Here is a 17,290-nt window from a genome sequence, read left to right on the forward strand (position 1 = left end):
CTTTTACAGTTAAAATAGAGTTTGGGATATACTCGCCATATAAGACTACCCCTCCTACCGCGAAGTACGGTACCTTGTAGTCTCCCCCCCCCCCCCCCCCCCCACACAGACATACAGCTTCCAGCCATATACAGTGTATGGCTGCAGGCTGTATGTCTGTACTGCCACCACGGTGTTCCGATCACCGCTCCTCCGGCCCGGGTCACCATCTACTGCTATGTCCTATGGACCATAGCAGTAGGTGCCGGTAGCGGTGACAGGATCACTTAAGATAGCACGGCCGGTCACTCGCCAGGCCCCGGTTGGCGCACGTCCTCCTGCGGTCCTCCTGGTCCTGCGCTCCTCTGCCTCTATGGTTGCAGGCACGTGACGTCACTGACGTCCCGTGCGTACAACCATAGAGACGGAGGACCGGACCGAAGGAGGATCACAGGAGGACACGTGCCGCCGGGTAATGGTAAGTGACCGGCGGACAACCTTATGTCCCGAAAAGATTTTTCGGGACACAAGGATGTCCGGGATAGGAATACCTATGATTATCTGCCCGGGCCGGCTCCCGTGTGTGGCTGCAGGCGGGGGCCAGCCAGAGCAGGTAAAAACTAATACTGTATACTAAAAACCAGGGGGCCTCCAGCTGTTGTGAAACTACAACTCCCAGCATGCCCAGACAGCCTTTGCCGTGCTGGGAGTTGTAGTTTCACAACAGCTGGAGGCCCCCTGGTTTTTAGTATACAGTATTAGTTTTTACTTGCTCTGGCCGGCCCCCGCCTGCAGCCACACACTGGAGCCGGCCTGGGCAGATAATCATAGGTATTCCTATCCCGGACCTCAATACCCGGCATATAAGACGACCCCCGACTTTTCAGAAGAAAATTCGGGGTTAAAAAGTCGTCTTATACGGTATCTATTACAGTTCAAATAGTAGAAAAAAAACAAGCTCATAAAGTTCAACCTATAAGCCTACTGTCCCTATTTTGCTTTCCTCTGGGTCAAAAGACCCTTTAATGAGGCTGTCATTTGCTAGGAAAGTATAAAATAATGAGTCAACCTGTGAAGCATAAGGATAATAGAAAACATTGTCTGGCATTATGTTTACACAATTGCTATAAAACCTCTATGGAAGTTGGGAAAACTGTTAAATAGCTAATTTGGCTGGCAGCCAAAAGAAAGTCAGAGGGGTTGGTGGGGAGCCCTGATCACGACATAGGTTCAGGTTTTTAGATTCAGGAATCACGTCTATGCAGTTGAAACCCCAGGATTCGCATAGACCATAACTATCTAAAGGGTAGGACAGAAATGGAAATCCCTTGTAAACTTCCATTTTTACATACAGGTAAACAACAACTTTAACCCCTTAATGACCACGGATGTAGATTTACGTCCGCGGCTGGCTCCCATTATGTGAATCACACTTTGTATCTGCTGGGTCCCGGTTGCTATCACCGGACATAGCTGATCAGGCTGATGTCTAGTGTTAACCCTTTGGACACCACAATCAACTTTGATCGCGGTGTCTAAAGGGTTAATACCAGACATCAGCCTGATCAGCGATACAGCAGATACAAAGCTCGTCTAAACCGGGAGAAATCACGGTCGGCTAGATCAGTGGAGCTGTCCGGGACCGCAGCGGTGAAATCGTGGCATCCCGAACAGCTGAGAGGACAGCGGGAGGTGCCTTACCTTGCTTCTCGCTGTCCGATCTGCATTTGATTGCTCCAAGCCTGAAATCCAGGCTTGAGCAATCGAGCACGGATAATGCTGATCAATGCTTTGCTATGGCATAGCATTGTTAAGTGTATGCAATTAAAGGATTGCATGTAATAGTCCCCTATGCAGGCTGAAAAAGTGTTTTACCCCTTTCCTGAATAAGTTTGACCTTTTCCCATTTAAAATAAAAAAATATATATAAATTAAAAACAAACATTTCTGTCGCTTTATTGGGGAACACAGAGACCATAGGTATTATGCTGCTGTCCACTAGGAGGCAGGCACTAGGCATAAAAGTTGGCTCCTCCCAGCAGGATATACCCACCTACAGGCACAGAGCTAATAGGTTTTAGTTTAGTGTTTTTTTTTTTCTCTCTAGTTGAATTCATTTTCTATCCCCCTGTGCCATTTTATGCTAGGGATGTTAGGGACCTGCTACTTACTGTGTGTGTGTGTGTGTGTGTGTGTGTGTGTGTGTGTGTGTGTGTGTGTGTGTGTGTGTTTGTGTTTTTTTTTTTTTTTTTTTTTTTTTCTCCCCTTGAATTTGCTAATCAGTTTTAGCTTAGTGTCAGTAGGAGGCAAACGCAGGTCTGGAGTTTTCCCCAGACCTGATCTTTTCTGTTTTATTATTTTCAAGCTAGGGATGTTAAGTTTTTCTCCCTGTTATATTTCTCGGTTGGGCAACAGGAGCATGGTGCTGCCTGATCACGCACATGCGACAAAGGGGCACGGTACATAGAGTATGGGCAGTTAGCCCCTTCTTGCCAGTGCCTGGCAGAGTACCCTGGGTCTGGGTCCCCCACTTGCCCCTGCCCGCCTCGCTATGGCAGCTTGGCGTGATGCAGCGCGGTTTTTAGCTGGCCGAAGACTTCAGGGTAAGTATAGGAAGATGAGTTCTGCAGGTGAGTATGTACTACATCCCCCCCCCCCCCTCCTCCTCTGCCTCCCTCTTATCTACATTCCAGGGGTTCTGTACTCTGTGCCCTGCTCCTCAGAAGCTATTGCTGGTGGCTGCTCTAGGTAAGACCCCCTCATGGCCCCAGCACCACACCTGTAAGGTTCAGTCCGGTGGTCTCTCCCCTTCATCCGGCCACACGGCTATGGACATTTTTTTCCCCCCAGCCGCATTTGCTTTTGAGGTTCCGGTCCCACACTACCTGTGGGAGGTGTCCAATGACTGTCCGTCCAGGTGCAATGTTCCACCTTCTCCAGCAGTAGCGACCACTTTATCACTGCCATGTGGATGTAACATGGGTGTACAGTGGTGTCTGCTATTGCCCTGGCCGGAAGCCCATGCCATGATTGCCTCTTTCACAGTGGTTCAGGTACCCTGCTACTGGTACGAGGTGCTCTGTAGAGTGAACCTGCATATTTTCCGGGCTCTAGACAGTCATGGCATCCTTTTCCCCCTTCCTTATTTGAAGTATCAGTGGTTTTCTACGGGCAGTAGTTTTTGTCCTACCTGCTGTGGCTCTCATAGCCAGCGTACTCCCCCTTTTATAGAAAAGGCAGGTTTGTGGAGTACCTGCACAGGTCACTACAGCCTTTTCTCTTCCACAGGGGGAGTCGTTTGCTGTCATTAGTGGGGTGATGCTGTATCCAGGTCGGGGCTTAGTGGATTCTGACTGGCTAGTCCAGGGTTTGCATTTCCCTTCCCAGAAAAGGCGTAATGGTGAGAGGAGTTACTCTACTGCTCCGGCTGGTTAGTCCATCACTTTTTTTCTACTGTGGTCATTGCATTTCTTCTCGGTGATCTTCTTCTATTATCCCTCCTATGGCTTGTCCAGCAATCTCGTTGACCCCTTCCACTACCAGCCTCTGGGTGGCTTGGTGGGCTGCCGGCTATCCGTATTTCAGCCATTCCGCTTCTCCTTTCTACAAGGAGTTTTGCAGGTCTTGCACTGTTCCTGTTTTTGTTCTTTAAGCAGTGTCCTCCAGCCTCATTGGATGGTTTATTTTGTTGGTGGCAGAGCATTGGTACGTCAGTAGTACATTTCTCTTCTGTGATGCGGGAGGCCCAGGTTCTACTCCTGTCCTCGGCAATGCTGCTCTTCGCCTATTCTTTCTATCCCTTCCATCCTCCTCCCACCTCCGGCAGAGTACTGCTGGATTGGCTTAGTTGCTGCTGTTGCTCTCCTGGCGTTCACGTTTCCTTCTTTTTTGGCACTGCTGGGGTGGTTTCTGCCCCCACCCCTGGTTTTTTTTTTTTTTTTCTGTGAGGGGTGTTGGCGATCATGGCGTGGTTTTTACTCTGGTTACCCTGACCCTCATGTGGCACATTTTTCCAGGGTAACTTGCTTAGCCAACATCCGGGCAGTCCTTGTGCGGTTCTGCTCCTTGTTTTGTTTACTCCCCCTTTTCCTTTTGCGGAAGGGTGTTCTCGATTTACTATCTGGTCTTCAGCGGTCTCCTTGCTGGGAGTGTCTCAAGACCTTCCTCCTTTTGTGACTCTTCTGTGGGGGCTGCTCTTGGCTCCCTGAGGTTCGGCATTGGTCTCGATGCGGCATGTCCTTCCTCTTTTTAGGGGTGTGTTAGTTGTTCTGTGCCTGGACGACAGTCTTGGTGGGCGACCTCCTGCTCCCAGATCATGTCTTCTGTTCATGTGCCTTTCTGCTTCAGCTGGACTGACACCAGAGTTGGCTCCCTTCTGTCTCCCTCTTTGTGCCTTGCCTTCTGGGATGTCTCTTTCGAATCTTCCAGTTCTGACCACTGGGATCCAATGCTTATTCGGCCTTGTCTAGCCTCTCGTCCCTTGGATCTGAGGATGGCTGCACAGTGATCTCGGTGCTAGCGTTGCCTGTTGCTCTGCCATCTTGTTCCCTCATAGGGTATGCCACCTGCCTTGTGGTCCCGGACGGGTTCAGGACCCTCTTCCTTGATCTGCTTGTGCAGGACTTCTTTGCCTTGTACTATCTTCCAGGTGGGGGTTATTCATCTGTCTCCGGGGTGGTTTCATTATGATTTTCTCGGCCTAGGGGCTCTTCACCTGGGGCGTTTCACTCAGGCTTGGGTTTGCTTAGCCGCCTCTGGTGTGGGACCCTCAACTTATTCCCGGATCTGGGAACCTCTGGTTCTCATGACGACGGCTGGGTTTCCGGACTGTTCTAGCCTCCTCCCATTTTCCCCCTCTGGGGCTGTACAAACCTTGTGGCCGAGGGCCCTTCTGTCCTGGAAATTTTGCACCTAGATGGGCGTTGTCCTCCCATCGCCCTCAATTTTCCTCTCCCTTCCAGACGATATTGTGTGCTCTGAGTTTTCTTACACCCGGTCGCTTGGCAGCATGGCCTTGGGACTGTGGTTTGGTGTCCGGGCCTCTTAGTCTGAGTGGTCGGCAATGTGCCCCATGCCCTGGACCGGATTGCTCTGCCTGGATGTGGATCTGGTTTGTCTCTTCTCCTTTTCCGGCGGCTTCTAGTTCCACATTCTGAAGGTCTTGCCCTCTGCTGGGCGTGTTCAGCTGCCTTCTTGTCATTCTCTCTCCTTAGTCTCTTTCCTGTGGTTGCAGCTGGCCTTCTGGCGGGGTTCTCCCTACAGGCCGGTCTGGCCTTCTCTTCTGGAGCTAGTTTCCTCGCCATGTTCATTTGCTTCGTGGAACCCCTGAATTGGAGTTCTCTTGTCGCGCTCTCTTCCACATTTGGGCCTGGCCTCGGCGGTCCTGTGCCTTTTAGGTCTTTTCTTTGGCGGTAGTGTCTGCTCTCCGGCCAGGGGACTGTTTTCTTTCACCTTTTTGGTTAGATGTTGGACCTCCGTCCTTGCTTGGTTCCTTCTTCGGGTCCTTGCGCTCCCCTCATGTTTTGTAGGGGATTCTAGGTGGTTGGTTTCCGGTTTCCTCTGGGCCTCTTCCACGTTCCTGTGCGAATGGGTAGAATTCAGTCTCTGGACTGCTCTTTCCTTCTCTGGCGGTTGTTTCTTACCCCAGGGACTGCTTTGAGATGTCCCATGGTCTGTGTTCCCCAATAAGACTACCGAGAAAAGGAGGTTTTTTCTTCTTTGTACTCCTGTAAAATCTTTCTCGTTGCCTTCATTTGGGAACACAGCACTCGCCCATTTCTGGTTCCTGCTCAGGTTTTGTTGCCGGTTACTTTTGATGTCCTTTGGATGTATCTCCTTTGTTGTTTTGGCTTCTCCTACTGCTTTTGTGACACAACTGATTAGCTCTGTAGGTGGGTATATCCTGCTGGGAGGAGCAGACTTCTTTTTTTGCCTAGTGCCAGCCTCCTAGTGGGCTGCAGCATAATACCCATTGTCTGTCTTCCCCAATCAAGGCTATGAGAAGAGATTTTATGGTGAGTTAAAAAAAAATCTCCTTGTGGTATTGCAGTGTGTTTAAAATGTCCGAACTATATAAAAAAGTTAGTTAAACCGCACGGTCAATGGCGTACACGTAAAAGTCTAAAATTGCATATTTTTGGTCACTTTGTATACCCAAAATTTTTTTTATAAACGGCAATCAAAAAGTCCCATCAAAACAATTATGGTACCGATAAAAACTACAGATCACGGTGCAAAAACTACCACCCCGTTTGCGGAAAAATTAAGTTATTGGGAATCAGAAGATGACAATTTTAAACATACTAATTTTGGTGTATATACTCTAGTATAAGCCGACCCGAATTTAAGCCGAGGCCCCTAATTTCACCCCAAAAACCCAGGAAAGGTTATTTACTCGACTATAAGCCTAGGGTAGAAAATACATCATCCACCACACCCCCCGTCATTATCACACCCCTGTCAATCCCTTCAATTCAGTGGTCTTCAACCTGCGGACCTCCAGATGTTGCAAAAATACAACTCCCAGCATGTCCGGGCATGCTGGGAGTTGTAGTTATGAAACAGCTGGATGTCTGCAGGTTGAAGACCACTGCGGCCATCATCATCCTGTACCCATCCCCCCCCCCCCCCTTAGTTTTCTACTCACCGCCACTCTGTGGGAAGGAAGGGTGAGCTGGTCCGGGCCATCTAGGCTGCAGGGACCGTCCAGTGGGGACGGTTAGTCGTTCCGCGCTGTCCATTTTCTCCGGGAGGCCCTTTTCTCCGCTCCGGGCCCGGCAACGCCACTAGTGACGTTGCCGGGTCCGGAGCGGAGAAGAGGGCCTCCCGGTGAAAATGGACATCCCGGAACGACTAACCGTCCCCACTGGACGGTCCCTGCAGCCTAGATGGCCTGGACCAGCTCACCCTTCCTTCCCACAGAGGGGAGGTGAGTAGAAAACTAAAGGGGGGGGGGTCTGGATGATGACTAAGGCCGCAGTGGTCTTCAACCTGCGGACCTCCAGATGTTTCAAAACTACAACTCCCAGCTTGCCCGGACAGCAGATGGCTGTCCTGGCATGCTGGGAGTTGTAGTTTTGCAACATCTGGCGGTCCGCAGGTTGAAGACCACTGAGAAGGGATTGACAGACGAAGAGTTCACTCGAATATATAAGCCGAGGGGGGCTTTTTCAGCACGAAAAATCATGCTGAAATAGTCTGCTTGTACTTGAGTATATACGGTAGTTATAAAAAAAACATTTTTTGTAGTAAAATAAAAAAATATATATAAATTGGTTCATTGTAACTGTATGGACCTACAGAATAAATAAATGGTGTCATTTTTACCGAAAAGTGCAATGCGCAGAATCTGAAGGCTCCAAAATTTACAAAATAGCATTTTTTTTATTCCCCAATTTTGCCCCACAATTTTTTCATTTTTTTCTGCTTTTGCCATACATTTTTGGGTGAAATGACTGATGCCATTACAAAGTACAATTGATGGTGCAAAAAAACAAGCCTTCATGTGGGTCTTTATGTTCAAAATTGAGTGTTCAGATTTTTAGAAGGTGAGGTGGAAAATACAAAAAATGCAAAAATGAGAAACTATGGTCCTTAAGGGTTTAAATATAATCAGGTCAATAATAAGAATAATCAAATAGCGCAATGTTCTGTTTCGTGTGTGTGTTTGTAGAATATATAATATTAATGATAAAAATAATGATGAGAAAAATTATGATAAAATAATATAAAAAATATAAATATATATTTATATTTAATATAATTTTTTTATTTATCCAGGCGTGAAGATTGCAGGGAAGAGAGCAGTAGTTATCGGGCGCAGTAAGATTGTGGGGGCACCTATGCATGACCTGCTGCTGTGGAATCACGCCACAGTCACCACCTGTCACTCAAAGACAGAGCAGCTTAGTGAAGAGGTGAGTGCTCGGCATGTGACACTGAAAATGTAAAATAGCTGGAAACATTAAACCAAAATCCCATTTTATTTAGTAACATGTGCAGGACATCACAAACCTGTGCATACAGAGTAAGGCTGGGTTCACACTACGGTTTGTATACGGTTCCCGTATACGGCTGGGAGGAGTGGTGGGCGGGGCTTAATTGCGGCACCCGCACTCAGCCGTATAGGGAACCGTAATTAATGTATGTCTATGAGCCGACCGGAGTGAACCGCAGCCTCCGGTCGGCTGCTTTTTCGGCTCTATGCGGTTTCCCGACCGCAGGCAAAAACGTGGTCGACCACGGTTCACTCCGGTCGGCTCATAGACATACATTATCTACGGTTCCCGAATACGGCTGAGTGCGGGCGCAGCGATTAAGCCCCGCCCACCCCTCCTCCCAGCCGTATATGGGAACCGTAATGACAAACCGTAGTGTGAACCCAGCCTAATAGTAACATGTTTCAGACTCTTGGCACCCTTAGTCATACAAGTAAGGATGCCAAGAGTTTGAAATGTGTCACAATTACTCTATGGGGGAGATTTATCAAAACCTGTCCAGCGGAAAAGTTGCCGTTACCCATAGCAACCAATCGGATCGCTTCTTTCATTTTTAACAAGGCCTCTGCAACCGGATTGGTTGCTATGGGCAACTAGACAACTTTTCCTTTGCACAGGTTTTGATAAATTTCCCCCTATATCCATATATTTGTGACTTTCCTGCACATTTCACTAAATAAAAACTGGTATTTTAAGTGCATTCATCTGCCCTGGACATTTTTTCTATTTTCTAAATGTTATTAGCTAAATTGTTCATGCCCCACAGACACAATAAATTAATCTTCCTTTTATAGTTGGCCTCTAAGCCCGTTGGCAAAATAGGCAAAACATTTAGCTTACTGTGGGGCAGAAGCTATAGACGTAGATTTATATAGTTCCTCATTTTAATCCAGTTGGTTATAGTGTCTCTAAGGGTGCTTTCACACCACGTTTTGTACTTACGGTTCCCGAATACGGCTGGGAGGAGGGGGGGAGCGGGCCTTAATCGCGGCGCCCGCACTCAGCCGTATTCGGGAACTGTATTTAATGCATGTGCGGGCGCCGCGATTAAGGCCCGCCCCCCCTCCTCCCAGCCGTATTCGGGAACCGTAAGTACAAAACGTGGTGTGAAAGCACCCTAAGCCAGTGTTTTCCCAACCAGGGACCAGGGTACCTCCAGCCTTTGGCTGTCCAGGCATGCTGGGAGTCGTAGTTTTGCAACCGCTGGAGGCACCCTGGTTGGGAAACACTGGTCTAAGCATCTGGAGTTAGTGTGCCAGGGTTGATTTCCTTTTTCTACGCATTGGTCTGAGATGGTTGTAATGTCATGTAGGTTCTCACCATTACACTGGGAAGTTCGATGCTGGCATGCTGCTCCACGTTCATTGTATTGTTTGTATAGGTGAGCAGAGCAGACATTCTTGTTGTGGGTGCTGGTAAACCGGAGATGGTTAAGGGTGACTGGATCAAGCCAGGTGCCATTGTGATTGACTGCGGCATTAACCATGTACCAGGTAAGAGATTAAAGAGGGCTCTTGAACCATCAGAGAGCTCAGAATACATATTATTATATTAAAGTAGCTGCTTGGGATACCTTTTTAGACTCTTCAAATATGATCATTACCAATGGTATAGTCTTAGGGGAAACCACCAGAAAGGGTGCATTCAAACCATGTTTTTGCAATACTGTTCCCGTATCAGGTTTTTTCATAACAAAAAAAAATGATCCCTCAAAACCTGACTAAACTGTATCAAAACTTTTAACCCGTATACGGTTTGAAAACTGATGTCCGGTTGCATCTGTTTTTTAAGAAAAAAAAGTATACCTTAACTTTTCACTCCATTATAGTTTCACTTGTTTGATTGAAATTCCAAGAAAAAATTCGGCATGTGCAAACCAGATGGAACCGTACACACATACGGTTACAATTGACTCCCATGTTTAAAAAATTAAATAAAAAATAAAAAGGTATGTGGTTTCCATACAGTTTTTCACCCAGACCAAAAACTGTGGTAGGCTACGGTTTTGGGTATGGGGGAAATCTGAACAAAACCATACAAGACGCAAAACGGATGCATCGGTTGGCATATGGTTTTCAATGGAGAGTCAATGCATACGGTTTTCAGTACGTTCCATACAGTTTTCAAATTGAAAATGTATACGGGAACTGTATTGCAAAATCGTGGTGTGAATGCAGCCTTAGGCTACATTTCCACTTGTTTTTTTTTTTTTTCTGGCAGTTTTTTGGAATACTGCAACAAACAGAAAGGGGCGGCACTCAAGTCCCTTAGGGGTGCACGTGGAAATATATAGCAATGATGGAAAAGAAATCCCGGCACTCTCTGTATCTTCTGCCAAGTATAATGTGTTTATTGAAACACAGTACAAGTTGATGCGTTTCGGTCAAAGCCTTTATCAGACTCGCATCAGTCTGATAAAGGCTTTGGCCGAAACACGTCAACTTGTACTTGCACTGTGCTTCAATAAACACGTTACACTTGGCAGAAGAAACAGTGAGTGCCGGGATTTCTTTTCTATCTTTGGAATACTGCCACTACAGTTTTTGAGCCAAAACCAGAAGTGTATTCAAAAGGAATATGACATATATAAAGGAAGGACTTGTACTTCTCCTCCCTTATGGTTCCACTTCTGACTTTGGCTCAAAAACTGCAGTGGCAGATATCCAAAAACTGCCAGGAAAAAAAAAAGTGGAAACCTAGCCTTTATGAGAAATTTCCAGCATGTCAGATTCAGAAAATCTCATTGATAGAGTGGACCGGCAAAGCTTTGCAAAGTGCAGGGGTCTAGAGAACCATCATAGAATAACTGAATGTATCTAGCACTTGGGGGTTTAGCTGCTGCAAATATATTCCAAGCAGCTTTTATTGGTTTTAAATGGCCATACAAGGGCCTAAACAAAAAGGGTTTGGCACTATATAGTCCCTGAAACTGCTCTGTGCTTGTGCACCCAACCAATGTGATATACTGATATGGCCATATATTTCTTTGGATGGGGAATCGCTTTACATTATTGCAATTTTGTTAAAAAAATAATAATAATAATAGACTGCATAAAAGTCTGAACCTTTTTAAAATGTTGTTATTTTAAAAATCTGTTTAGTCAAACAATACAAATGATGATTACTCTGGAGCAATGGATAAGTCAATAAACATGAAAGGGGGGGGGGGGGTTATGGCTATGTGAAATAAGGGGTTTGGATATGAAATAGTGGGGGAATTTTACCACTTGTTATATCGCATTTGCAAATCTGAATCGCAGTATTTATCTCCGTAATTGCAATTGCACATTTTCCCCAAATTGTCCAGACCTAGTCTTCACAAACTTGATGTATTTGTCAAAAGTTATAAATCTGATACTTATAATTGTACTTCAATAACCACAGAAACATCTGTCTAAAAACTGACCCAAAGTTTGTGCTTCAATCTCCTGTATACTTTCATTTTGTGGGACTGTAAAGTGTAGTCCTTTAAGTCCTGCAAAATAGTTGTCACTTTTTTGCTACAGATTTCCTGTACATGTACATTTGTAATAGGCCGAGTCTACCACAGAATTTAGCTAGCATTGCCACTCCCAGACACGTTGAATGGAGTCGTGGTGGAGGGTGCACACTGCTGCTCCATTCATTCTGGGATCAAGCTTTTTATTCCAACAATGGGAACAAAATGTAATTGACCAGGTGCTAGTATTTAAAAAAATAAAAATGTATATATTATATTTTGGCCCTTTGTTTCTATCTATCCAGATGACACTAAGCAATCAGGTAAAAGAGTCACTGGAGATGTAGCATATGAAGAAGCAAAGGAGAAGGCATCGTATATAACTCCAGTCCCAGGTGGGGTTGGCCCCATGACCGTAGCCATGCTCATGGAGGTTGGTAGACAATTCTCTAGACACTGTCTGGTGTGAGCACACTTACAATGGACTCTTTCTCTGCTTATGATGCTATTGCAGAACACAGTGGAGAGTGCAAAACGTTACCTGGAAAAGTTCCAGCCAAACTCATGGAATATAGAATACACTAAACTTCAGGTGCAGACGCCTGTACCCAGGTAATTTATTGGTTGTAGCTGTACAGCAGTAGCGATGAGATTATCTGCTGTGTAATTTTTTTATTTTTATTTTTCCATTTGTTTTCAGTATGTATTCTCCCCTTAAGGACACAGCCTATTTTGGCCTTAAGGACACAAATTTTTGCTTTTTGTTTTATTTTTTTCCCACCTTGCATTCTCAGGCCATAACATTGACATCTTTTCTGTATTTGGGTCAATAGGATTAAAATGATATCCATGTTTAGATACACTTTTCGTACTGTACCGATACGCCCTAAACAGGTTAATGACGACGTACCAATTTTTTTGTTTTTCCCCCCTCCCCATAGGGGACACTTTGCACAATACAGTTGGCATGTTGGACACTAAAACACTGTGGTGAATTTAATACTTAAAATATTAAATTCACAACACTTGATAAACATAAATAGGGCTGTGTGGAGTACGGTAAATGCTGATTAAAAAAAAAAAAATTATAATAAAAAAATTGAAACCTTGCCATTATTATTTTATTTATTACTTTAATTATTTTAAATAAATTAGCCGGGGAGTGAAGTGCAATGCCGATTTTGCTTCCCTGGCTAAGAACTCACAATTTGAGTTATTACACCCGGTGTATTGAACAACTTTTGAACTGTGGAAAAAAAAATTATAATAATAATTGGTACGGTCATTAACCTGTTTAGGGCGTATTGGTACGCCCTGCATCCAGAGCCCTTAAGGACTGGCGTACCTGTATGCCCTGGTCCAGTTTACCGGGTTTAAACAGTTTTCACCAGCGGAGAATGGGTTAAACCCGGAGGGTCCACTATGGGGACTATAACATAGCAGAAAAGAGTGTTTAAAAAAAGTAATTTAACCCCTTTCCCAATAAGTCCACATCACCCCCCTTTTCCCACAAATAATGGGGGGGTCTCTGGACCCCTCTGGGCATTGGCACGGGATGCCTGCTGATAGATATCAGCAGTCATCCTGGTCCGGTCCCCGCCCCATGTGCGGCGGGGATGGAAATTCCCATGGGCGAACAGGTACGCCCTTGGTCCTTAAGTACCAGCGGGCAAGGGCGTACCCATGCGCCCCTTGTCCTTAAGAGGTTAAAGGGGTATTCCTGGCAAAAACTTTTTTTATATATATTAACTGGCTCCGGAAAGTTAAACAGATTTGTAAATCCAATAGTTATTAGCTTCTGAAGTTGAGTTGTTGTTTTCTGTTTAACTGCTCAGTGATGATGTCACGTCTCGGGAGCTGTGCAGATCCTATGGGGATAATTTCCCATCATGCACAGCTCCCGGGGCGTGACATCATCACTGAGCAGTTAGACAGAAAACAACAACTCAACTTCAGAAGCTAATAACTATTGGAAGGATTAAGATTTTTTTAATAGAAGTAATTTACAAATCTGTTTAACTTTCCGGAGCCAGTTGAGATGTATATGTGTATATATGTGTGTGTATATGTATATGTGTATATGTTTTGCCTGGAATACCCCTTTAAGGACGCAGCCCATTTGGGCTTTAAGAACTTAGACAATTTTATTTTTAAGTTCTCGTTTTTTCCCTCCTCGCTTTCAAAAAATCATCATCACTTTTTTTAGATATATTTTTATCCACAGACTAGTATGAGGGCTTGTTTTTTGCGCGACTAGTTGTTTGTTGTAATGCCATCACTCACTTTACCATAAAATGTATGGTGCAACCAAAAAAATTCTATTTGTGTGGGGAAATTAGAAAGAAAACCTCAATTTTGCTAATTTTGTAAGGTTTCGTTTTCACGCCGTACAATTTACGGTAAAAATGAAGTGTGCTTTATTTTTTGGTCAATACGATTAAAATGATACCCATGATAACATACGTTTCTATTACTGTTGCGCTAAAAAAAAAAATCCTAAACTTTTTAACTAAATTAGTACGTTTACAATCCCTCTATTTTGAAGACCTAGAACTTTTTTCATTTTTCCGTATATGCGGCGGTATGAGGGATAATTTTTTGCGTCATGATCTGTACTTTTTATTATCATATTTGCTTTTATAAAACTTTAATACACTTTTTTTATCAAATTTTTTTGGGAATATAAAATGTTAAAAAAAAATAAAAAAATTGCTGCTTTTTTAAAAATATTTTTCTGTTCACACCGTTCACCGTACGGTATTAACATTTTAATAGTTTGGATATTTACGCACGCGGCGATACCAAATATGTATATAAAAAAAATCACTTTTTTTGTAATTTTTATTTATTTTTTTAATTTAGTTTTACATTAATAGTCCCTGTAGGGGATTATTTATTGCAATCATTCTATTGCTAACACTGTTCAGTGTTATGCATAGAGCATAGCATTGATCAGTGTGATCGGTCATCTTCTATCGCAGACCAGAGCAGAAGACTCATGGAAGGCAGCGGAGGGAGGCGAGGGGACCTCAGTCTGCCATCCTGGATGATCGGATCACCGCAGCAGTGCTACTGGCGATCCGATCATCCATTTTAGTGTCAGCAATGCTGCAGATGCCGTGATGTGTATTGATCACGGCATCTGAGGGGGTTAATGGTGGACATCCATGCGATCGCGGATGTCTGCCATTACCGGCGGGTCCCTGGCTGCTATCAGCAGCCGTGACCTGCTACGCATGATCCGGGCATCGCTCCGATGCTCGAGGTTATGTATAGGACGTAAATGTACATCCTTGTGTGTTAAGTGCCACCTCACCAGGAAGTACATTTACGTCCTGCGTTGTGAAGGTGAAAATGGACTGAGTCCTTAAGGGGTTAAAGCAACTTTTGACATTTTGATCAAAGGAATAACTGCCCAGAAAAAAAAGCCTCATGTGGTTCTGTCCACAGAAGAATAGTTATGGCTCTTAGAAGGCAAGGAGAGGGGTGGAAAAAAAGAATGTCACCAGAAATGAATGTGCCATTACGTTTTGCTTCCTCGGTCCCCTACTGTTCTTCTTTCTATAGCAATGATGTGACTACTACACAAAGTCATAGACTGTAGCTGTGACCTTAGTCTCTATTCTTTCTGTTCCAGTAATGATGTACTGTCTTGGAGCTGATAAAGTTTTGGCAGGGGAGAAGGAGAATATTGTGCCTTTTGTGTCTTGTTGCTTCTATTTATTGTTGATCTGCTTTCTTTTCCAGGTAGCGCTGATGTTTTACAATGAAGACCTCATGTTTACTGCCATATTGTATCTTCAGACTGTTCACGTTCACTTCGTATTACTGGAGCTGTGGGGCCATATTGTCTTAAATTTTATTTTTGTAAAAGCCATGGTTTCTGCTTCACTTTTCTTGCTCTAGGCTTTGCAAATAAATGTTAGGATAATGAAATTCAATAGTCAAGAAGCATTATGCTATCTTGACTTATCTTTTTGACAGAATTCTATGCCTAGTACACTGTTGGGCAAGAAGTCTAGGACATGGCATTAGTTACAAAAAAGATAGTAATAAAAAAGGTAAATCCTAAGTGATGGAATGGTCACATGTACATAATCCAACTCAGGTTTCCTGTAGTGGAATTGCTGCTTACTACCCACTGACTTATTGGGTTTGCAGCAGTTCTGCTTGCGGTGGTTTATGCACATATGACGGTATCCTGGGTGAATACTTAACACAACTTTATAGAAAGTTATTTAGCACGTGTTCTGATTGTGCAGTTCTTGGGTTTCTGTTACAGGCTCTCTACTACAATATAGTAATCGTTGTGATATCCTGAGAATAAACAGTGTCTAATATGGAAAATGCACATAACCCCCACAGCTGTATGGTTTAATGTTTCTGGGAAATTATATAGTTGTTCTTAGTCCATTGTTACCATGAGACTTGGTAGGAAACTATTATTTAAAATCTGCAAGTGGTTCACTTTGGGACTGTATTTGACTGTTTTGTCTGTGACATGTTGCCTTTAGGAAAGTTATGCATTTTGTTGTAATATCTTAATACTCCAGTTGCATCCATGCTAATCTACCTGCCCTGTGCATGGCCACTACTTAAATTTAATTGTACTTTGAAACTACCTCTTTAAAACCTGCATGGTTTTGTTACATTAACCCTTCAGAGTGGTGACAAGGAGATTTGACGTTTTTAGGGCTTTCGCTTTTATTATGCCACTTGAGTCTCTAATCCATGGTCTAGAGCTATTTCTCATTCTTTCAGTCAGGGGATGGGACCAGAGGTGGTCTGGTTGCTAGCAGTACATACACAGGGACTTCCTTTCCCTTACTTTTTTGGAAAAATCACGAAACAGCACATACTTCCCTCTGCTATACCCTGGCTTAGTGTTGATGAAAGTGGCTGCCACTGAGCTTCAGGGTAGGTTATGGTACACTACTGTAGGTGACATGTTGAGGGAAAAGGGTAACTGATGCCCTGGCCTTCAAAGATGCTATGTAAGTTTACACTATGCACTGACTGGTGGTGATAATGAGCAGAAGCCTGCAGGAAGGAACATAGTAGGAATATAAGTATTTACACAAACATTTTTGCCCAGAGAGATGAGAGTGAAGCATTGATTTAACATTCATAGTATGGATACACTGAAGTGGGCAGACAGGCTCACAGATTGCAGGAACATAGCTAATGTTCTTTCCAGCTGTGTGTTTTTTTTTTTTTGTTATGCCCGGTTATCACTGCCGGTGTTCTGCCTTGAGCTCTGTTCCTAAAGATGGCCTGAGCCTAATCTTAGGCAGTGGACAGCAGTTTGTAGGGAGGTGACACACCTCGTACCAAAGATTTTAATGACAATGACCATTTAGAGGAACTCTAACAGCCACATTCCTTAGGACCACCAGATGCAAGGTGGGGGGATATAATTTAGATCAATAGTACAAGCAAATATAAAACTTTAATATCTTAGACAAGAACTCTTCATTCTTTTATTAAACTTCTTACCGCTCACCTCTCCTGGCAGATTGTCTTCTTCTCTGAAAATCAGCTCACCTTTGCCCTGTGTCTGCAAGACCAGCAATAAAAGTCTATGGAGGTCCACCTACCGCTCTGGGTGAACTGCAAATTAGAAGTGAAGCCTGCAGCGTAATCTGTTGGAAAATTCCATATACATGTTAAATAATGACCAAAAATCACCAATGGTTGTGCAATATTAATGATGATCCTACCTGGCATCAGTACGTGGTCAATGCTGACGTAGGCATTAACCAGCAATGTTGGAACACAACTTTAGTGGTCTGTCTTATGGCATCAACACCTGCACCTTCTGCAGTTTAGCCTGCACTGCATTTAGTTCACCATAGGATTCTATGTTAATAAAGTT

The 17,290-nt window shown here is 44.1% G+C and overlaps 1 protein-coding gene across 2 annotated transcripts in view; it reads left to right on the forward strand.

Moving 5' to 3' along the window:
• Nucleotides 1-17,290, forward strand: part of MTHFD1 (methylenetetrahydrofolate dehydrogenase, cyclohydrolase and formyltetrahydrofolate synthetase 1) — a 97,496-nt gene that overhangs the window by 25,463 nt on the left and 54,743 nt on the right. For both annotated transcript variants that reach the window (XM_056545283.1, XM_056545282.1), the window contains exons 7-10: nucleotides 7,759-7,895; nucleotides 9,358-9,469; nucleotides 11,721-11,848; nucleotides 11,930-12,027. In XM_056545283.1, the coding sequence (XP_056401258.1) occupies nucleotides 7,759-7,895; nucleotides 9,358-9,469; nucleotides 11,721-11,848; nucleotides 11,930-12,027 (475 nt within the window). The remainder of the gene's footprint in view (nucleotides 1-7,758; nucleotides 7,896-9,357; nucleotides 9,470-11,720; nucleotides 11,849-11,929; nucleotides 12,028-17,290) is intronic.

The sequence above is a fragment of the Hyla sarda genome, chromosome 11, assembly GCF_029499605.1.
Source record: "Hyla sarda isolate aHylSar1 chromosome 11, aHylSar1.hap1, whole genome shotgun sequence".
NCBI lineage: Eukaryota > Metazoa > Chordata > Amphibia > Anura > Hylidae > Hyla > Hyla sarda.